Source organism: Periophthalmus magnuspinnatus, chromosome 14, assembly GCF_009829125.3.
Source record: "Periophthalmus magnuspinnatus isolate fPerMag1 chromosome 14, fPerMag1.2.pri, whole genome shotgun sequence".
Taxonomy (NCBI): domain Eukaryota; kingdom Metazoa; phylum Chordata; class Actinopteri; order Gobiiformes; family Gobiidae; genus Periophthalmus; species Periophthalmus magnuspinnatus.
Window position 1 is genome coordinate 12,130,151 of NC_047139.1, and position 24,126 is coordinate 12,154,276.

The 24,126-nt window shown below is 39.1% G+C and overlaps 1 protein-coding gene across 1 annotated transcript in view; it reads left to right on the forward strand.

Annotated features, from left to right (window-relative positions):
* LOC117380906 (kin of IRRE-like protein 3) overlaps positions 1–24,126 on the forward strand; it is a 529,472-nt gene that overhangs the window by 312,656 nt on the left and 192,690 nt on the right. The window contains exon 2 of the mRNA XM_055226425.1: positions 12,693–12,842. Coding sequence (XP_055082400.1) covers positions 12,693–12,842 — 150 coding nt within the window. The remainder of the gene's footprint in view (positions 1–12,692; positions 12,843–24,126) is intronic.

The window sequence follows — 24,126 nt, forward strand, 5'->3', positions numbered from 1 at the left end:
AAACAACAACAAAAATAGGAAGTAATTACTTAAATGTTATTTTCAGATAATGCATTATTATAAAACAATAAAAAGTAGCATAACAATCTAAATAGCTATGGGTTAACTATTAAAATCAGACAGAAGTGTAATTACTCCTGTTTTTCTTTTGTTTTTTTTTTGTTTGTTTTTTTTGCAAGAACATTGATAATTTCACCAAAATATAGCATATTTCCTCAGGGATGAAGTAATAATTTGTTTTTTAAAGGTGCACTATATAACTTTTCTGCCGCCTATTCTCCCTGGAAATGTTTTCGGTGTGCCCAGATTATTCCACTGTACGGAAACATATCTCCATGGACACAAGCAGGTAATGCCACCAGACCAAGTTATAAGCCAGATCTGTGGAAAGGTGATCCTGCTCACACTGTAAGAACACATTTATTCAAGGTATTTTTTGAGAAATATCAAAATCTATAATTGAATAAATGAAAATACCTCATACATTATATAAGACAAGTATAATGGACTCTCCACCAGTCACATAGTTGGGTACAAGTTACATAGTACACTTTTAATACTTACTTCCACAACTGCTTCTACTACGAACCTACTGCTTACGCTTCTTCTTTGTTATAAACACAAACCTTTGTCTCAGTGTTCCTGGCAGGTGAGGGAATAAGCGTAATTGTGTTTCAGTAAATCCACGAGCCAATGGAAGGATCGATTGTCCCATCGATGGTTGGCAAATTGAAAGCAGCGTCTTGAGGAGTGAGATGTATATAAAGTGAATTAGGATTTTCCCAATGGGTACTCGTTTCTTAGCATACCCACAAATAACCTTTCTCACAAATAGTCTGATATGTTTATTTTGGGAGCATATTAACTCCAAAAGATGGTAATAGCACGTTATGAGGTAGGTTTGTAAAAGCGCTTTTCTGCTAATTGTTCCGGGAGCGTACTGTGCAAACACCAGTTCCAAATGAAAGTGCTAAAACGTTCAAGAGTTCACAAGGTTTTTGCAGGTTGAGAAGCATCGATGGAGTTTTTAAAATACTGTATATGACGGATACTGAAACTCAAGGATATCGTCTCTGTGTATTGAAAGTCATTTTATTGGAGGAGAAAGGTAATGAAGGAACGTCCATGGATTTTGTCCACTTTGTCCATGTTGGATGAGAACTACGTAGAAACAACTCTCTGTGACCATCCCAGACAGTGGTTTCTCTAACACAATTCCAAACCAGAGTGAAAGACATGACTAAACTCACTGTTGGTTCCGATTCAGGTGCAGGACCTTTTTAAAGAGGCTCTACTTGAGTTTTTCATATAATAAAATGAATTGTTTTGCCCAAGTAAAAAAATATGATAAATAAATATTTGAAATTGTATATAAACATATTGCATTAAGCAGCTCTTACGGTCAAAGTGAGACCTCTGTTCACTGTCTGCATATAATATCTTTCTATTTATTCTCCACAAACCAGTGCGCTGTTAGCATGCTAGTTGTTGTTAGCATTACCGTGACAGCTAAACTCTGCGCTGGTCTCTGTAATGGTGAATAATGATGACACTTTGAATGGGTAGTTATGCTTGGACGACTGCAAATTGTTTAAAATTGACTCGTTTTTAAGTCACTTTTTAAGATTAAATCAATACAGTACCGAATACAGCTATAAGTACTTTATAATACCTTAGCACACAAAAAGTTTGGAATCAAAGCTGGGATTTTCTCACTGTGAGGCGAGTGCTAACAACTATCGACCTTTTTTACTTTCTATTTGTCTATTTATTTGACTCGGAAATCTTGCACTTGGGCTGCTCTGAAGGCTACCAGAGTATGTACTTACTTACTTGATACTTGATAAGTCTACAGATCATCATATCACTTAACCATTGCATTCCATCCCACTCTTCTCAAGTCTCTCTCCTTCTTATCTGTCCATTCCACCTCTCTCTTCCTCCCTTAAGTGACTCTCCGTGCGCCTTCAACCACTTTACCTTCATTTACGCACATCTGAGCTTCTCCGGTATGCAATGACGCTTTTAAGTCTACACCACCTGCATCTAATTATAAACAATGTATCCTCCACGAACTAGGAAGAGAGCTGTTAGCATGCTAGTTGTTGTTAGCATTACCGTGACAGCACAGAGTAACGCTAAACTCCGCATTGGCTTCTCGAAGTTGTGAAAAGAGCTTATAAACTAACTCATTTGGACCACGGCAAAGAGTATTTTTTTGTCTCTTATTAATACAGTAAAATGAATATCTAAATAATGTACTTTGATTATGTTATAATAACCTTAACCCTAGCCAATTTATTTTGATTATTTGATTTGATTTAATATATTTTTTAGAAAGAAAGAAATCAAGTAAGTTCTTATTTACTTACTTAATAAATCTAGAGGTCATTGGGTTACTAAAAGAGTGGGTATTATGCAAAACCGTTCGTTCTTTTTAGCTTTTTACTGTTATAATGTTGTTCCCTCATCAAAAAACATGACTGAAGAGGTTTTAGATGTCAGGTTTAGATGTTCCACACTTATTTAGTCAAGCGTTTTAAAGTGCACTCGTTTTTTGGGGTGTTGCTATGACCGCCATGTTGTTTTATGGACTTTGTTGTAATCATCTCTTAATTTTTCGTGTTTTAACTGCTTGTTTTGAAGCACTTTGTCACTTCCCTGTCTGTGAAAGGTGCTACATAAATAAACTTTACTTTACTTCGCTTTTTATCCATGCATTTGTGACTATTTTAACCATTTCTCCCCGGCCGTATTCAAACTGTTCTTACAGTTAGCACTAAGATTCTGTGCAATACGTCACCCACGCTCCCATGCGACAACAACTCTTTATAAATATGCAAAAACCTGACACACAACTCTACACAGCGACTTGATAAACCTGATGTGATGTGCGGTAGTTTCATTAGCGGGATGCATGCGCTCTGAAGGGGGAGTGACTTAACACGAGGAGCAAAGGGACGGGAATATAGCACTTTGAAAACAATAAACGCTAACACGCTGATCTAAATCTGTTATGTGTTAGCTGTTAATAATGCTAATAGAAGTGTAATACCTTGTCTTTTACCATTGTCTTCCATTCTACTCTTTCTCTTCCACTCTCTCCTCTTCATCGCCTTTTCCACTCCTCTTTCTCTCGCTCTCAGCACCCTTAAGTGACTCTCTTACCCTTCATCCACTTTACCGCCATTTGTGCAACAACCGAGCCTCGTCGATATGCATTGGCGCTTTTAAGTCTACACCACCTTTGCCTTTTAATCTCGGGAACCTCGAAGCAAAGTGAAAGTTACAACAAGAAAAAGATGTTTATTTTGATTTCCATCGGCGGCTGTTGTCTCCTGCCGCGATGCTGGAAGTTTGTAATGATGGCATTCATTTGTTCTATTCATCCCCCCATTAGTGGCTTACCCCGCTGCGCCGGCACACTGCAGAGATCCAAGGCTGGGTTCGACTCTCGCATAACATAGCTCCCCATAGAGAGTGACAAACAGACAAAGAGATGTACGTATATATAGTCAGCCCCCCTTGTCGAAGTTTGCCTCCCTCATCACGGGCTTGATGTCAGCGCTGTTCTGTTAGCGAGGCGTGCTCAGGAGCGAGTTTGATTGGTGCTAATGGTGGGTATTGTGGGTTTTTTTTTCCCTTCGGTTGAATAGGTTGGGATGGTATCGTTTCAGATGGTGGGAAAGGGGCGATGAAATGTCGAGGAGATGCTCTGTTTTGGAATGAAATCAACAAACATATGATCAACGAATGAGACTTCCCATAATTCCAAGGTTTAAAGGGCTCATATCACGCTGTTTTCTTATCTATGTTATAATGTTTCCTCATCATAAACAGACCCGGAGTTGTGTTTTGTTTCATTCACACATGTTTAACACACAAACCCTGCCTGTTTAGGCTGTTCTTCTCTCAAACTGAAAACACTCTGTTCCACCTTGTGATGTCATCATGTGGTAATACAGGAAGTGCTCCACTGTGTTTTTAAACTCCATACACCTTCACTAGAATCATTTGGATCTTTTCAGCCCTGGAATTGCCAAATCAGGAATCTTTATTGAACAAACGGTAAGAGGTAGCTGCTAATTTGACTATTGCTTCATGACATCACAAGGTGGAACAGAGCATTTTGAGTTCAGGAGATTAAGACAATCTAAGGATTACTCAAACTTTTGTGAATGAAACAAAACACAATTCTGGGTATGTTTTTGCTAAAGTTACAGCATTCTAACATTCATTAAACCTCAAAATAATGCAATAATGTAATATAGTACTTTTAAATACCATCAAGTGACAGCTATCAATTTGTATTAAACATAGTATTAAATGTAGTAAACCCAGAAAAAAAAGTAAAAATACATTTGTATTTTGACAGTGTAAAGGGGCCACATGCTTGTCACCATGGAGATGCTATTGTTTTGCCTGTAATGTTCCAGAAAACCGAACAACACCCGGCCAAATTACAGCTCATATCTGTGGAGAGGTGCCCCCGTTCACAATAAAAATGCACGTTTTTCAATGTATTTTAGCAATAAAAATCCCTGCAATCAAATTAACGCAAGCTAGATATGTTTAATGCCATATTGTGGAACATTGCAGGCAAAACAATAACTCCACATATCTCTATGACCTGCAGTCCAACTCCAGTTTAAACTATGGGCAGTTAAAACGTTGTGATGTTTTGTGAACCCAACCTATTATTGGATTATGTAATTTGTAATGTAATTTTGTTTTAATCAAAGCTATTGGAGTCTGAAAATTGTGAAAAGTGCTTATAAGCTCATCATGGTGAATAATTAGGATGCTCGGAATGCATAAGGTAAGTGAGGAATAACTTTGGACCACCGCAAACCGTTTAAAATGAACTACTTCTGTTTTTCATGTTTATAAGACCACAACGACATCACATCTCCATGGGAACAAGCATCTCCCCCACCAGAAAAGTCACACAGTGCGGCTTTAGCTGGTGAGATAGTTCTATAAATTGTCTTCCAATTCAATTTCATTTTTATATTCCCGGGGTCGACTGTTGTGGGGGAGCTTGATTGGAGCTAATGGAGCTTATTGTTGCTTTTTCCCCTCCAATCCAAATGGGAAAAGGAAAAGTGTTTTTGCATGTAGGACAAAGGCGCATATATTAATCAAGTCGACTCAACACTCCGGTAAACAAACACAAAAGTGGTTCATACATCAGCAAATTGTTGTGTAGCGTGACATTAATTTCTCCTGAGAATAAAAACTCCATGGATCTCTTTAGCTTAGCTGTAGAGCGCATTGTGCCGAACGCTCTCCAACAGTCTGTAGGCCTCGGCTGGTTTGGCATTGAAATTCTAAAGTATTTGAAACGCGTGGAGTATGGAGATGTTTTTCTGCTTTTCTGAGAGACGCCGTCGTGGTGTTGTACATTGAGTGGTCTTTGATTGTGGTTAGCTATTGTGTCTAATGCGGATTCTTGCTATTAGTTTGAAGCGCAAGTTTGTTCAGTACAAAAGTTTTGCAGTTGCGAGTTAAAAAGGAAGTATGATTCAAAATAGATTTTCTACAATGTTATAACGAGGAAGAGCTTTTAGATGTCATCCATGCGTGTTTGAGTAATCTAGCGACCTCTCCCCGGCCCTATTTGAACCCTCTTTACGGTTAGCAGTACAGTCCTGTCCAAGACTCAACCCACAACGCTATGTCACCCATGCAATTTTCTGTAAATACACAAAAGTATGATGCAAAACAATACACTACAACTTCACAAATCTGGTATAATGTTCAGTAGTTTCATTAGCAAGATGCAGGTTGATTGTGCTTGGAGGAGTGGCATTCATTACACTATTTTCAAAACAATAAAAGGTAAAATATAAATATAAAAATATCTATAAATATAAATAAATAAACTAATAAATATAAAAACAACAAATAAATACAATAAAATAAATAAATAAAATAATAAGTAAATATAATATACATAAATCATAAATACAAACATAATAAAAATACAATGAAAAATTCTAAATATAATAAAAATATAAATATATTATATATATAACAGTTAATGCCCTATAGAAGTATAATACCTCCTCTTTAAGTAAAAGTTGAAAGAAAGAAAAGCTCTTATTAAGTCACTACGATGACTAGTTAGGATGTGAGGAATAAAGTTGCGAACTGTTTCACATTTTTAAGACATTAAAAGTAGATCAGGTATAGCGCCTTTAATGTTAAGAAAAAGTTGCGCGTTGCACTTGTAACTGGAGTGATAGTCGTATAAATCGTCTTCCAATTCATTATAATTTTAACATTTATATACTCGCATCTAACTTTTATGCAGCGTACCCAAAAAACTTCAAAATGATATCTACAATCTCTCCTCTAATTGGCTTTGTGGTGAATCTGAAAGGAAGCTGCATTGTGTCCAAAAGTTCAGACCCGTGGACACAGTGTTCTGTCGGCGGTAATAACCAGGCCTAAAGTGATGGCGGTAAATAGGAGCGGCGTTCCCTCTCCACCTCTGCCATTGTGCCTTTGTGCCTATTGTCTGCGTTCCCCAGCCGCCGCCGCGCCTCTTCGCGCACTCTCCAGCGCACCGTGAACCTCCGGAACTCTCTGTTCACTTAGGCGAATTTATTTTGTCAAGCTTTTATAGCAGAAGAAGACAACGGGGGCCGTGGTATGATCTGTGGTTTGAAGATGCTTGAGCTGAATGATTATTACTCGAACAGTATTTGCTGTAAAGTGAAAAATAGTATTACAAAATTGATCGCTTATGTCAGAGGAGCTGTAGCTGATTTTTTCCATGTATTTGATCAAAATTTGTCATGCCCCAGTACAGATACAAGCAGCTCTTGAAGTCAAAATAAGTCTGCCTGCATCTAATCTGGGATTTTACTTTTTTCAATCAGGAAGTGCACCGTTAGCATGATAGTTGATGTTAGTATTACTATAACTGGCATTCCTTTGATCACTGTAAACAGTTTAAAATGGACTAGTTCTGTTTTGATCTGTTTTTCACTTTTTTTTTTTTTTTTTTCAAGTTTGCTGCACGTAGATTTGAAATTGGATAAAGGATATTAAAGGTACACTCTGTAACTTTACTGGTGGAGTGTATATCACCTGCTTGTTTCCATGCAGATCTTATTGCGCTCCCTGGAATGTTCTACAATATAGCATTAAACTTATCTTTCTCCATGAAGCAAGATAAGTTAAGAAAGGCAGGTGGCGTACCCTCCTCCAGAATATTTACATCATGCACGTTTAATATCCTTTACCCAATTTCAATGTATTTGCAGCAACCTTGACCCACTTGCACAACTTTACAACTGAAGACAGCATTTCTTATCACGTTAAAACCTCATTAAAACTACTTCCTCGCTGGGTGGCGTGTATCCCAGAATGCACTTGTCCCCACTGAGGCGTTGCATCTGTCACAGCCCCACGCACAGGCAGCCCTGCATACACCATTTGTTATCTTAAGATGTTACAAACACATCTATTATTGGTACAGGCAACCACTCCTCTGTTCACCGTTTCAAAATGGCCGCCCTGAGACCTGCCTGTTCCCCTCAGCGGACTCGACGCACAATGAAAAGAGAACGCTGCGCTAGTTTCACGCTCCGCTTCACGCCCCTTCCATCTGCTGCATGGATAAACTAGCTTGGTTGTGCGTTGCTGTTGCTTAGGACGGCTCTTGGATTACTGTAGGTTGGGGTAATGTGGCTAAATACTAATCTTAAATTTAAGGTGCACTATCTTTTCTGTCTCCATGGAGATGTTACTGTTTTGCTATTTATGTTCCACTGTATGGCATTAAACTTGTCTACCTCCATGATGACAAGCAAGTGACACCACCACCATGTCAAAGTACAGATCAGGTCTACGGACAGGTGACTGCACTCACAATACGAATATTTGTTTTAAATGTACATTTTTGAGCATGATTGATAGTTGAAACTATCATAAGATATCACCAAGTTTGTGGAAAAAAACAAAAAACACTCACTACAAATCACACTCGTGGGCAGGGTTGGTGCAGTGTCTTGCCCAATGACACTGGAGTTAAAAATAGTAAATTAAAAAAGGTTCTAAGTTTCAACATTTATGCAAATTTAATTTTGGTGAAGGCAGTTACATTTATATCTAATATCATTTGCAGGGTTTGATTTATAATCTAATGTTTAATGTCCCATTGAGACTTCATTTAATAATTTGCTTCAATAATTCAACAAAAGTACCGAAGCATTGGCAAGGAATGGCTCATTTTCTTAATCTAATTAATTTTGAGTTCAAATAGCTTAGCCAGCTTCGAAACTATGGTGACAACATCTTAGCCTTATTAACACTGTTTCTTTGTTTGCACACTCTGCTGGCAGCTGTATTTTTATACACAAATGTCGAGACAATTTACTCTCATTTCATTTTCAGTTCATTAATGCTGTTCTAATGTAGTTTAAAGATGCACTGTGTAACTTTCCTGGTCACGTACTCGTCTCCATGAAGATGTAATTTCTTTCCCTGGGATGTTCCACAGTATGGCATTAAACTGATCATTGTAGCATTTATTTGTTAAAGGTGTTTTTACTGCTTGAAAAAACATGCATTCATACTGTGGGCAGATCTGACCTCTACTTGCCTCCAGATAAATTGGTTTAATTTCATATTTTGGTCTTTCTAGCCAAAGCAATAACATTGACATGGAGCAGACCTTTTCCAATGAGGCATTTAGACACTGAAGCTCCCTCTGCTGTCAGCAACAGGAATGAACTATCAGAAAATAAACAAGTGTTTGTGTGAGCAAACCTCCATGTCAAAGCCTGATCTTGCCAGGTCTCAGAAGCTGAGCCAGACCGGGCCTGGTTAGTCTTTGGATGGGAGAGCACAGGGAATACCAGGTGCCACAGTGGGGCACCAGTGGCAAAAACTGTCACTGTGTCCTTAGGCAAGACACTTTATACATATTCTAATATGGTGTATATATTGGTGGTGATCGGAGGGGTTGATGGCGCAGATCAGCAGCCTCACTTCCGTCAATCTGCCCCAGGACAGCTGTGGTTAGAATAACTTCATCACCACCGAGTGGATGTGTAGAGTGAATGAATAATGCATGAAATTGTAAAGACACTTTGAGCATCTGGAAAAGTGCTATATAAGGTCGTTTTCACACGTTGGTGCACTCTGAAGCGACCCCAGTGCGCACTAGATTTAGTTCTGTTTACTTTACTTTTAGGTTGGTCTTGTTCACACACACCACACCTCATTCACCCCAAACACACACCAGGAGCCACGTGAGAGTCCATCAACTAATCGTAGAACTTATTTCTATGCAAGCTGACAGAGCCCTGTGGATACACATGTGCACGCTCGCTTCATTGGTGCTATACGTGGTGGTCTTTTCTTTCACCTGTGGCTAAATATACAGTGAGGGCTATGTGCGCTGGTGACAACAGAGAAAACGACACACAGACAGACCCGGGCTGCGCAGACAGAGGCAGGAGGAGACATGTCGCTGGTATTACGTTGATCCAAACTCATCTGGCGAACATGTCAAACCGCAGCTCTGCAGTGCCCATTCATCCAAATGTAGACTTACAAAATGTGTAGGATAAGTCTATATTTTTACCTATGGCACAACAATCCAGGCAAAACATTAAAGGACAAGGCGACTTTGTATTAATGGCCTAATGAAACTAGTGTGAACGAAGCAAAAAAAGGCAAAACATGGTTAAAAGCTCAAACAAGTAAATTTTGCATGTGTTCTTTAAAGCCTTGAACTTTTCCTCGCTTGGATACTACTTGTTTCTCGGCGTAGCTTTCCTCACACGCCCATATTGCGGAGATAGCAGGTTGGATCTTGTGGGATGCAATTAGACATCTGCGTTATGGCCAGAGTTGCATCACATAGACTTAACTCGAGAGCACATGGAGTTTTTAGTGGGGGATTAGACCAGAATGATGTGCTGATAAACACATTTGGAGCCTGATGGAGCGACTTGGCTGCAATAGTGACCTCACGGAGAGCAAGGCAGATGTGCTATCACCAAACCCATCATTAAAGGGCGTGAAAGTGAGCGGACAGCGCACGCGAGATACGGTACGGCTCTGAAGATAAACAACTGTCTGGATAATTACGTCAGATGAGATTTGAACGAACTGAGATAAAAAAAATCAATAAATAATGCAAGTTGTGTTCACGTTTAGAATTTGATGTTATCGAGATCAGATCGAGGGCCTATGTAACTTGATGGGAGATTTACTGTTTTTGAAAGAAATATCCAAGCTTATGGTCTACAAATGTTGAACCTTATTATTTGTTTGGGATTGGCTCCACAAATTTGCCATATTAATCTTGTGACACAATGCTCTTTTAACAGACAACAATCATCGTCTCTGGTGTTCAATAAGGTCACCACTTTCTGAAGTTAAATTTGATTTATTTATACTGAAAAGACATTTGACTTAAAATTAGTTTGCATTTTAACAGTTAAAAGGCACATTCTTCCATATAATGTACTATAGATCGTTTTGTTCTGTTAACAGTATTGTGGAAAATTTAAATGTTCATTTCTATAGTGTGAAAATGTGTATGAAAAAGAGTTTTTTTGTCCAATACTAAGAGCAAATGTCATTAAATCTGAGTCAAGCCAAGCCATTTTATTATATTGGACATTTTAAAGCCATAATATATAACTTTTTAAACAAGAATATAAAATTATTGCACTGAAAAACATGCGTCCTTACTATGAGCAGGCTTGCATCTCCACAAACCTGACTCTTTAGGCCTGGCGGAGGGCTTGCTCCTGCGTGTTTTTGTGGAAATTATGTTCCTTTGACTATAATCTTCTACAGTATGGCATAAAAGTGATCTATCTCAGTGGAGAATGTTCTGAAGTATGGTTTTAACCTTCTATTTTCCATGGACTCTGCCTCCTCTAGAAAGTTACATACTGTACCTTTCAAACAATTCTGCCAACATTTCAGACAAATATTTTAGATTTCTGTATTATTATTGGTAATAGGTAATAAGTCACTAATTTTTTCATAGTTTCGCCAGGAGTTCGACTTATACTCAGATGTGATTTATATGTGAAATAAATGTTTTTTTCTTCATTATTATGCTTTTTTTTTTGGCTGGGGCGGCTTATGCTATGGAAAATACGGTATATATTATGTCTAGGTAGGTAATGTTCAGCAGTTACCAAGGCGACCCAATGCACACACTAGCAAACATAGCCTGGTGACATTATTACGTGCCTGAAAACTTAATAAAAAATACAAAATGGATTTAAACTACCCATTTTTACCTGATCTAATTCCAGCTAAGTCAGTTCTTTATGGTCAGATTAAAGTCTAACCTGAGTAACAAAGCTTCAGACAGAGCAGTGCATCCAGTTAGCTTCCACACTCAATGTTAATGACCTCAGCTGGAAAATATCAGGAGTGTAAAACTTCCATCTAAAAGCTACAGCACAGGCCTGGGTGGCAGACATCTCCCTCATGTCCACATAATGAGGCTGATATGTGGAGCCTGCAGGGGACAGTGTGCACGCCGGACCAGATGGACTCCAAACATGCTTCATGCATATGCCTCCCAAATGGGGTCATGGGCTGTCAATATCACCCCAGATACACTTGTGCTACACTGCAAACTCATCTCCACAAGCGCACTCTCCTTCAGGGAATGTCATCGCTCAGTGCCGCGTTCCGACAGACAGCGGCATAAATTCAACTCAAAGTGATATACAGTAGTTGTGGTTTAAAATCAACCAGGAAGACAGTCTCACAGCTCGGTGTCTGTCTGTTAGTGTCAGCCAATCACAGCCAGGTATATTTGCTTCTCAGCCAATCACATCAAATATATTATGCAAGAATCCTGGAGTTATGTTAAAATATTAAATACCTCTAACCTTTGGCTTTCTCTCACTGAGCTTCATGATGTAGTCCCCCGGAAATGTTTTTTTTTTTTACTTCATATGTGTCTTGTCAGGGTTCATTTGTGCAAAGTAGTTACCAAAGCGAAGGGTATTTTTAAGAATCAAACCTTCTGTGTGTGCTCATTCATAGTTTTGATGCCTTCAGTGAGAGTCTTATTTAAATAGTCATGAAAATAAAGACAAAAAACATTAACTGTAACTAAACACTAAATCAAATTTTTGCTACTAACCTGTATACATTGTGTTTTAATAGCACTGTCTACTGTTTCTAGTCCTATTTTGGCAATTTTAGCACAATAAAAGTAAATCTACAGCTCCAAAACTGAATGAAAAGCTGACTGTGCGCTGCCTCCAGTGGCCTCTGCAATTTCAAGTATTATGTGACATCACACAGGGTTTCCCAGATTGCAGCCAGGTGTTTCTGAATACAGATACTTGGCTGCAGGGACGTGGCTTGAAATGTGGATGCATCTTAGGCCCATCACACTGTTCCTTATACCCACAGACTCCGCCCTCCCCCTTTACTCTTCCTTTTAGTCCTCCAGATACTGGCCAAGTTAGCAGCTCTTTTTGAAATGTGGTTGTGGAAGGAGTTTAGGTCCCACTTTAAGTTAGTATTAAGATAAGATAAGATAAGAGCCGTTGACAAGCCTTTAAAATTATTTGGCATTTTGAAGTCAATTTCAGTTTTAATCGTCATATTGACCAAAATGTTTTCGCTGAGCATTGTGTCGATCTTCGTCATATTCTTAACATGATTTCTTGTCTTGTGTGTTCCAGGCCGAGCGGCGGTCTTCACACAGCAGCCCACAGACCTGGTGGTAGTAGCGGGGCAGCCTGTGACCCTGCCCTGCTCCATCCCTGGGTTCCAAGGCATGGTCCTCTGGCTCAGAGACGGGATGGCCCTGGGAGTCAACCGTGATCTGTCAGGTAGGACTGTACTGTCTAAGAGATGATATGACAATCCATAAATAAAGATGAAGGAACTGTATGTAAAATTTATATTTTAAATTCCATAAACATGACATATCTGTGTCCCTAGATATGAGGTAACCATGTTCAAATCAAATATAGCTCTCACTGATAAGAATTGTTATGCTGATTTATACTTAATTATAAAAACATTAGACATGATGGCCAAGTTGGTCACGTTTATAATGTGGTGTTCTCAAGATGATGAGCCTCATCAGTTTCAATGCTGAAATCCAGTTGCTTTAAATCTAAAAGGATTGTGGTCTGATCTGAGAGAAGAGTCTGATCTGAATCCTCACCACGTAAACCCCAGCACCTGCACCCAATCATGAATCAGTGCTAGTGCAGCCTCTGGAGCTCAAAGAGTGAATTCTGGAGGTTCTGAGCTTTAACATGGGGCCTGTCCATATACTGAGAATGAGAAAACGTTGTATGTGTCCTCTGTCTACAGGTTAAAACACTGGCAACTCAGTTAAGTTTGTGATTTTAGTACCTTTTTTAAAACGGTAAGAGGCTACATACAGTTCCTTTAAATAATGACCCAAACTGAATATGTAATCTCACAATCCTCAGCTTAGTGTCTTGTGATATGTTTCATGGAACGATGGAGGTTAGCTACTCAGCGATATGGTAACCTACAATCAGTTATTATTATTATTTTTAGCTTCTTTAGTTTATATTTACAGGACAGCTGTAGCATGAAATGGGGAGAGAGAGTGTAGTGACATTCGTAAAAGCTGAGATGCTAAGGTGATAAGAACCAGTAGTTTGTGAGCTAACAGCCTACCACTCCTCTCTGTGTTTCATTAGTTCATTTCCAAAGTATTTTCAGATGTGCGATTAGCATGTAGCTCGCCCCCCCTCACACTGCACAGAGCACAGTTTACTAACAGCTTAATGACTCTAATGACTTGCTAATTGACTCCACTTATTACATAGGCCGGACATGACCCGTGGGTGGTAGGAGTCAATGGACTTTAAGGTCAATTCTCCCTCCCTCCGTCTCTCTCCTTCTCTCACTAGTAGAGACAATCAGTAGTGAATAGCTGCACGGTCCGGATAGATTTGTGGAGTTATTTGAAAGCTTGATTTCTTTTCACTTTAAGTTTTTGAATCCAGGCTCAATGGAATTTTAGACCACTTCCGAGACGCATTTATGGAAGGAGAAGTTGCCTGTTCATTCGCTTTTAAAGTAGAAATATTGTGCTTGTGCTATATATTTATTATCTGTGACAGCCCTGGATCAATATGTTATATTTTGGACATTTTTAAATCACATATTGATCTAAAACAACTTCATAAAAGAAACTAGCCCGCTGACCTCCAGGATAGAAAATTGTGGGCCCAATGAAGAATTAGGACCCAATTCCAACCTGCCCTTTTGCTAGCGAATAGTGTTTGTTTTTTTTGTTTTTTGTTTTCATTTGGCTATGAGATGCTGTCAAATCCAATGCATATCACCAATTAAGAAAATAAAATTAGAGAATGAAGTAAAATAGATATATAGATAGACTGGAGCAAAACGTCTTGAATGCAGGAGACTAAAGATTACTTAAACGTGCATGAACTCAACTTTGAGAGGGTAAATGAGAAGGAGAAATAACTATAACATGGACAATTGCTCTAAAAAGTTGGTCTTATATTGGACAACTAAACAGCCACTCCATTAGAGAATGTAACGCCGTCGTGAGAGCAGCTCGGGACCCCAATCTGCTGTGCATCTCCATCTCAACGCTATGAACCACTCCTTTGAAGATAGTCAGATCTTAGCCAAAGGAAAAAAAAAAGAATGTTTGAGAGGAGAGTTAAAGAGGCAATTTATGTTAGGAAAGACAATCCATATTTGAACATATCATGTTTTTGTATCTTTGGGCAAGATTCTCCACCCACCTTTATGAATGAATGCTGACAGATGTAAAATTTAAATGTATTCTCCCTAGTAAAATAAAAAATATGAAAAAAAATATGATGGTATACTTAAGTTAACAAACAACAAATCAAAATAACTAACTAAAGAAAGCCGAAATGCTGCACAGTACTGCTTCTTCCGCTCTTTACAATACAATATCATATCCCCTTCTCCCTAACTACATTTCCATGTTTAACCCCACAGCAGGGTTAATACCCCGGTGACCACAGTATGGACATCCTGACTTCTAATCCCTTTAAAGTGGACCATAAACCAGCCAGGCCCCAGGTAGACCCCTCCTGCCCCCTGCTCTCGCTCCTGTAATGCAATTCAGAGTTATTGGCTAGGCCCCAGCACTGATGAAAGAAGACATATATCCCTTAGACAGACCCACCCCTCTGGCATGCTGTTCTGTTTCATCCATACCAACAGTCAATGCAGGATAATCAAAGGGGGGGTCGGTGCACATCATTTAAAGTGCACGTAACCTTAGCCAGGCCGGGTCTGGTTTAATACTTGGATGGGAGAATGCTAAGAATACCAGGTCTTATAATGGGACAGCAGTGGCTTTAGTGCAAATTGTAGTGTCCTTAGGCAAAAAACGTTACCCGCTTTGACTAGTATGAATGTAGTGTGTGTTGGTGGTGATCAGAGGGGCTGTTGGGGTAGATTGGCAGCCTCGCTTCTGTCCGTCTACCCCAGGGCAGACGCTGCGACAATCGTTTGCCACCACTGAGTATTGTTGTTTTTCAGATACTATAATGTGATGATGGAATAATCCCAGATGGGGGCAAGAACCAGTATTTTCTATAGATTACATTGCACTCTGCTGTGAAATATCCAAAACGTAAATTTGAAAATGTTGAATCCGATAATTTCTATTACTGATACTTTGCAGCTCATGTCATCAACATTTCCTAGGGGTGTAATGCTACTGTAGGCACTGCTTTGTCTGACGCTCTGTTATTCACGTTAGACTTTAATCTGATATTCATTTCAACACAATCTGATGATAAAGAACTGGCTTAGCTGGAACAAGTGAGCTGATTTGTCCCTCTCAAATAATATTACAGTCATAAGCTAGCTAGCATTAGTTTGTCACTCTCACCTCACTTTTTTTTTTTGGTTGAAAATCAAACCTCTAAACAGGACTGTGAACACTTGCATTGATCACAAGCTGCTGGAAATGTCTTGTTTAAATCAATTCTGTGCTTTTTCTTGAGTTTTCAGACAATCTTAAAGCTTTTTTTGTAGTTAGTGCATTGTGTCGCCATGGTAACTGCTGAACATTCCACCATAGGCACACAGTAAGAGCACCCCCTAGTGTGATGTCACTGCAAAATATCAGTTTAATACTCAGGAACTCATTGGATTAAAACAGAAATGTGTCTTTTAACAATATACATTTTAGCTGACTCCATCTGTATTAAATATTATTGGAGTATCGAGTGGAGAAGGGAGGAGGCCCCAGAGGAGACCCAGGACATGCTGGAGGGGCTATATCTCTCAGCTCCTCCTTGGCGTCCCATCAGAGGAGCTGGAGGAAGTGTCTGAGGTGGGGGAAGTCTGGGAGTCCCTGCTGAGACTGCCGGCCCCAGAAGAAAATCGATGGATGAATGGACTATAGAATGCTGTGATCTCATCTGATCTCGAGCGATGGTTTTAAATTACACAGCTAAAAGTGATAGGCCCGAAATAGAACAAGTAGAAGTCAAGTACAGCTCCCATTAAACGCATTCTTGTTCTGCCTGTTTTCCAAAAGGCTTAAAAAGTAGTTACCCAGTCCGTAAATTCACACATAATTGCCACCGTTTTAAACTCTTCTTATTTGGCCCTTACAGTACAGTAGTTCCCCCTGACACAGTGCCCTGCTGTTTAATAGTGTGGCACTAAAAGCAGTGTACACAGCAGTGAGGACAGATCATACTTAACCCGGCTGGTGGCCTTTGGAACTACAACCCTCTCATTCACCCAGGAGGAGGCCACACCACCAAACAGCCAGTATCAGGCAAGTCTTCTACACAACTGGCTCTCAACCAGGTAGTGACAGTAAAACCATGAAATGGTCAGTCTAAATTGTGTTATATTTTTTCATTTAACGGCACTGTAGCTGATTTTTACTGTCTAAAAAAAACAGAAAAACAGAACTAGTTAATTTTAAACTGCTACTCTAAGCATTGTGTCTGCTCTTGAGTTATATTCTACAACAACCGTGGATCATTGTGTTATAATTTGCACATTTTAAATCACAATATTCATCTAAAATGACTTAATGAAAGAAACAAATATGCTGACTTCCATGTTAGAAAACTGTGGTGTCCAATGGGAGCTGAAGTCACCGTAAACGTCACAACAAAGAGACATGTAGCTGTCGGCGCCTCCTACGGATAACTGCAGATCACATTCGATTTTTAGCAGATTTTTTTAAAGTACAGAGCAGTGGTCGTATGCTGGTGGCAGTGAAATTGATATGGCGCAATATGGTGTCTTGAAAATAAGTGATTAAAGATTTGCTCAAACATGGACAAATCTCTCTAAATGCAACTCTGAGACGGTCAATGAGAAGGGGAAACAACTACTGTATGGTTAAAAGCTCTGAAAAGTCGATTTTATGTAATAGGTATATGCTATAAGTACTTCTCGCAACTCTAAAGTCCAGAGATGTCACAGTAAAGCTAAGAAAGACTAGCATGCCATCACGCACTTTCTGATAATCTGACAATAAAAACACTTTTTTATTAGATGCAGACAGCACACAGTGGACATATTTTGACCTTTTGACCTATATCTGTACTGGGGTAAGACACAACCAAACTGAAAAAACCCCAAAACAAAACAGTTACGTGGTTAAAAAGTTACATACTATGGCTTTAATGTTTTGTCCTTCACATTATAAATCAGATGTGTCCACACAATTACTTTTACTTGAGTAGTTTCTTCCAATACTTGTTTATTCTCACTTGACTAATATCTTGAACTTTCTACAATATTTTGCCTTAACGATACTTTTACTTGTGTACGATCTTCAGCGACTGTTCCAACCTGGATGACGTTGACCAGGGCACAAAGCAGCGTCAGATGCGTGTCCACTCCGCTGATGGTTACAGCGGTCAGGCTGCGGTCAGTGTGGAGTAGATGGTCCACTTGGGATGGTCGCTCAAGTGGAGGTTGATGTTTTCAGGCCGGCAGGAGTCCGTGCATTAGCCGCTAATGCCCGAGCTTGTCCTGTACTGACCCATATGTAACCCTCTGTCCCGTGTGTGCGTGTTACCGTGGCGCTGTCAGTGAGGAATAACATGTCAGACATTTTCAACATATATCATGGTTTAGTGGGTCCAACATTATTTAAAAGCTCACTATGTAACTTTTTCCAACTGTGGAGATGACTTATTTGACATGCATTTATTCTATTTCAAAAGCAAACCGTTTTAAATCATTGGAAATTCATACATTCTCCACAGATATGACCTGTAAATTGGCCTGGCGGTGTCTCCTTTTGGTTTCTATGGAGATAGATCTACAAAGAGACAAGAAAGTGGCAAACTGTCCACCAGAAAAGTTACAAAGTGCACCTTTAACTCAATTGCTTTATGGCCCTGTATCTGATTTTTTCCATGTATTTGAGCAAAATTTGTCTTGCCTTAGTACGGATATATTGTATACGCATCTCTTATAAGTCTGCTTTGTACTGCCTGCATCTAATTATAAAGCATTTTACTGTCCGAGAAGCGGGAAGTGTGCAGTTTGCATGCTAGTTAGCTCTAACATGACACGCAAAGCTTCATTTTAGCCTCTGAAAGTTGTGAAACAAGCTTAAAAATGCATTATTGTGAATAACTAGGATGCTTAGAGTGCATAAGATAAGTTTGGATATCTGCAAACCGTTTAAAATAAATAAGTTATGGAAGTTTTTAAGACTGTAAACATTTTTAAGATTGTAAAATTATGTGCAGTGCCTGAAGTTAACTCTTTTATAATGATGCATAATATAGGTTACATTAGAATAGTCTTTAGTACAAAAATGTAACTCTCAGAGACCAGCGCAGAATTTTGCCGCTAACAACAACCAGCATACTAACACGCACTTCCTGATTATCGGACAATAAAATGGTTACGTTTACAATTGCCATACGTCTACACTGTATTCTTCAATGACACCTTTCAAATGATGTGTCTTCAGTGTGTCCATCACCGCTCTTCTTTCATTTACTCCCTGACAGCTCCTGCAGGTGTTCAGTCCAGTCCGTCTCAATTACCGCGTCCACTGGCCACGTGCTTATTTTCCTGTTCACTCCGCCGCTCCGAACGCCACCTTGTCACCTTTTATTTATTTACTTTTCCAAATGCTGCGCCAACTGTTGAAACTGACGCTCTCGTTCCTGCTTTTTCCCAAAAATTATAGAAATGTCAGATTGTCCAGATGTTACCAAAAAGTCATCGCTGGAGAAGTTGTGATTCGGCATCTGCTCTCTGGCCAGATGGTTAAATATATTTGCTCTTTCGCGGCGCATATGTGATTTGATTTAACCCTGAGTTCCCACAGTCTTTCCTAAGGCTGTTTTTTTGGGTGATGTGGATGCCAAAGGAAAAGCTAGGGTCAAAATGTTGTTTATTAGAGTTGGCATAGCAAGAGCTTTATAGTCACATGTCTGTAGTATCCCTTATCTGCTAATATAATGTGAACAATGTTGCGCTTATTACATTTTAATGAGAAAGTTTGCAATAGCAACCTAGCAAAACACATTTTGAATAGTAAATAGTAATAACAGTTATGGCAGAAGTATGTTCACAGCCTGGTTATGGATTATTAGTTTGTTAGTCTAAGTTTTAATTGTTTTTTTGAGCATTCTATTGCCTAAAAATATCATTAAAGGTGCTGTACCTGACCAAAAAATCAAAAAACTAAACTTAACTAGTTCATTTCAAATGGTTTCTGTTGGTTGGCTTTATTAATTCCCAGCATCCAACTAGCATGCTAACCACACTCTTCCTGATTGTTTGACAGTAAAATGCTTTCTAATTAGATGCAGACACTGCGCTATAAACTTATTTTGACCCCAAGAGCTGCTTCTGCAATATATCTGTACTGAGGCAAAACAAATTTGCTCAAATACACGAAAAAAGTGCACACATGGCCTTTAATGTAAGCAACGTGTCAACAAATTAACATTCTTGCCAAACAGCACTTAAACGCATCAGTACATGTGTCCCACTATGTTAACAGCCGCGCGCAACGCCATGACAACGCCCTTCATTTGACCCCGGCGTGCATCAGACTCCATCCTACCTCCCAATGAGTGCAGTGAAGTCCCATCGCTCGCATGCGCCGTCACCGCGTCATAGCCTAGCATGCTAACGCGATACATGCATTCCCCCGAAGACCGCATCTACATTGGCCTCCTTTTCCGCGCTCCCATTTTGTCATCTCCACTGCACCTCTAATTGGGCCTCGGAGGACAATTCGCCGCCATTACATCTTTTCTATTTCACCCAGGGGCCCTTCCATCGGTGTCACTGAGAACTATAATGACCGGGCTCTCCAGGGGATCCCGGGGAGCCCCAAAAAGAAAAAAAACTTCGCTAGGGACTCAGCGGGAGGTTTTTTTTCTCGATGTGTGGCCGCTCCGTAGATGCGTTTGGTGTATCTGTCAAGGCGTAAACAGCTCTTCATTCGCATTTGCACATCAATGGCAGTCGTATTTATCGTCGGCACTTCGATTGTGAGTGTTTATTGGAGAGGTGACAAGGTAATTGGCCTTTCGCGTCGGCACAAAGCAAGAGAGCCCTCAGATCTGACACGGCGCTGATGTTTAAACAGGTTGTTGAGGTTAATGAAGAAGGAGCGGGTATGCAGGTGCCAGGTGGATTTCAACGGGATGCGAATATAGAGAGTAGAATGGGGAGAAATATACAGTGTTTAGTGCTGGTATTGTTTTGCCTGGACAACTAAGATCACACGCTTTTAAAATACTTTACTAAGACGAACAGAAAACACTTCACGTGGTAAAACAGGAAGTGCTGCACTGTGTTTTTAATCCCAGAAACTTTCATTAAAATCACTTGGATAATTTCAGCCCTGGAATTGCCAATCTGTACTTCAAAATGTGTCAGGATAACACATTTTGAAGGGCGATATAGTGCCACACAGATCTACTGCGATAAACGATAATATTGATATGACTTTATGCCACTGATGCAATAACAATAAAGCAAGATTATGCCAGTAAACGACTATTTAAATATACAGAATGAGTAAAAAGTTTGAGTTGCAACAAATAAATAGCAGAATGAACCAGTAATTAACCATCAACCTTCTACAACTAAGGTTCTTTCGTATTCCAAGGCAAGACTAGTTTATTTGTATAGCACAATTCGTACACAAAGTAATTCAAAGTGCTTTAGAGAATAAGAAAGACATTAAAATCACACAAATCAAAACATAAAAAATCACAAATAATCATTATAAAAATAGCATTAAAACAGAAAAAGTGCAGAATAAAAACCTTTCAGTCGTATGCACAGCTAAACAGAACCGTTTTGAGCCTGGATTTAAACATTGTCAAAGTAGAGGCCTGTCTCACATCTTCAGGAAGACTGTTTCACATTTTAGCTGCATAAAACTGAAACACTGATTCTCCATGTTTAGTCCTGACTCTGGGCACCAGCAGCAGGCCGGTCCCTGAAGTCCTCAGAGTCCGAGATGGTTCATATTAACATGTCGCCCCACAAACCATACACAAGGTACATATTAAGCCCCAACATACATATTGATCCAGCTATCATTTACTGAACAATAAGGCCTAGGTAAAAGGAGCTGTTAACATGAAAACTACAGCTTCATGACATCACAAGGTGGAACAGCATTTTGAGCTTTGGAGATATAGACAGACTAATAATGCAGTAACAATATTGCAACTTAAATGTGGCTTAAATTTGATTTGTGATGAGCGACCCAAAACCAGAAATAAAAGTATCAATTCTGTTGCAAAAAAAAACAAACAAATGAAAAACTTTCTCCAAAAAATGCAGTTTTCTTATAAAATTTAACCTAGTCATTTTAAAAAATACATGGTAAATGTGTTTGCAGTAGAGGAGTTTCACTGCATTTTAATACAAAATGCGTTGGTATCGGTATCGGATCGATATCAGGACTCTTGTCACAGTTATATTTGTCACACACTGGTATCATCCATCACTATCTTGACGTCAAAACATGTTTGCTGCGTCCTGTCTGCATCTAATTATACAGAGTTTCACTGTCCAGTAACCAGGAAATATGTATTAGCATGCTAGTTGTTGTTAGCTTTACCTTGAAAAAACTCTTTTGTCACTTAGAGTTGTAAAAAGAGCGTACAGACTCATCAAAGTGAATAATCCGGGTATTCGGAATGCATAAGGTAAGTGAGGAATAACTTCGGACCACTGCAAACCGTTTTAAAGGGATTGGGTACAGCACCTTTAATGGAATATAGCACTTTTAATTTTGCTCTTAAAACCTGATCACACAGATAGAAGAGTTTAGAGGTAAAAACTTTGTAATAGCCCATATTTTGAGATTGAGTTGGAGTAAGAAATAAAATCAGATTCCATAAATATCCCATTTTTCATTAGGCCTGTCTTGTCTTGTACCATATAGAGCTCCGATCAACCCTCAGCAATAGCATACTTTAAATTGGACTAACCCATCTACCCATCTTCAAATTGCCACACTCCCAGAGCAACTTATCATTTTGGAAATATTCTAACAACATCAGTCTAATGTGAAATAGTAAGCCGTAGGTACGATTTGAATTTTGAATAGATTTAAAATGGTCGCCTCTCGGAACTATTTCTATCTGGGTTGTTCCCGGCTGACCAGATCCTCCCACGGGCCACATTCAGGAGCGTTTTTTGGGTCAGTGCGGACCACAGGTTGGTGAAAAGATGGAGGGTTTTCCATTTCATGAAAATTGCACAGGTGGACTTCCGAGAGACTTCCAGAGAATGGCATTGTGAAAGATTTTAAACTGCTCCAGGATTTGGTACAATACTACACAATGGATGTACTCTTCTTTTTTTTTTTTTTGTCAGAACTTATAGAGTTATTTTAAATATGAAATCAGGTAGGTCTGAAACGCTTTTGTGGTAAAAATAGATGCACACACGGATATTATTTAGCGTTAGTTCATTAGAAGTTTCAGACAAAGCCTCTTTCTGCTGTGTGTGTCCATGGAACTCCAATCTTCAATCTAACACAACGTCTATATAGAAAAAGTTTAAAATATGGATTAAACAAGAAAAAGTAATTGAACTTGAATATAATGGCAGTTTGCAATAAAGAAATCACTAAAGCAAGTTTGCACCCATTAGTGAATGTGTACGAAAGAAACAGTATTTATATATCTGAAACTGAGTGATTCTGCGTGTGAATAAATGTTTTTGTTTAGAAATGGCGTATTTCAGGGGCGAGATCTGTTGTACTAGATGTATATACCATATGTTTACACGTCTTTCATCCACCTACACCAAACTGTTCTTCTTACTTAACACCAGCCTGTCCAGGGACTACAGGTTTGAAATGAGTACTTTTGTTATAACCTGGCACCATACTGTACAACTCTCCTGTTTTTTTAAGGTCAATGTATTGTTGTGCATGGAGCATGGAGTGGGTAATGATGAGAATGTAGTGATTCGAAAGGATATTAAGGTTGGTTAACGTGCAATAGAAGTGCAAAGTATTATTATTATTGAAATAAAATGTTGAATGAGAGTTCTGCTCCAGTAAGGCCTTTTTTTAATTCAAAATTTTCCTAATTGCTTCAATTTTTGTTTTGCTAGAACTAATTCATTTGAAACAGTTTGCAGAGTTATTCTTCACTCAAATTATGTGTTATGAGCATGCTAATTATTCAATGCGATGGTTTTTATAAGAGCTTTTCACAACTTCCAAACAACAACTAGCATGCTAATGAACTTCCGACAGTAAATTTCTTTGTAATCAGATGCAGACAGCACACAGCAGAATTATTTTGACCTCAAGAGCTGTTTATACAATATATCTGTACTGTGGCAAGTCAAATTTTGCACAAATACATGGAATAATACAGGCTTATTAATATATATTAAGCTCTTATTTGACCCAATTTGGCTACGGCGCATTGGTCCAGACAAAACTCCATCCATCAACATGGGACACTGCAGACAACAAAAGTAGTCCATATAAGATGCATTGGCCCAGTGACCAAACTCTCACGCATTAATCCTCTGAACTAACATGCTTTTGCTATAATCCATATTAATAGCTACCGCCGCTATCTCCCGTTAGTGCTAACCCATTCGAATTCCTTTCACTTC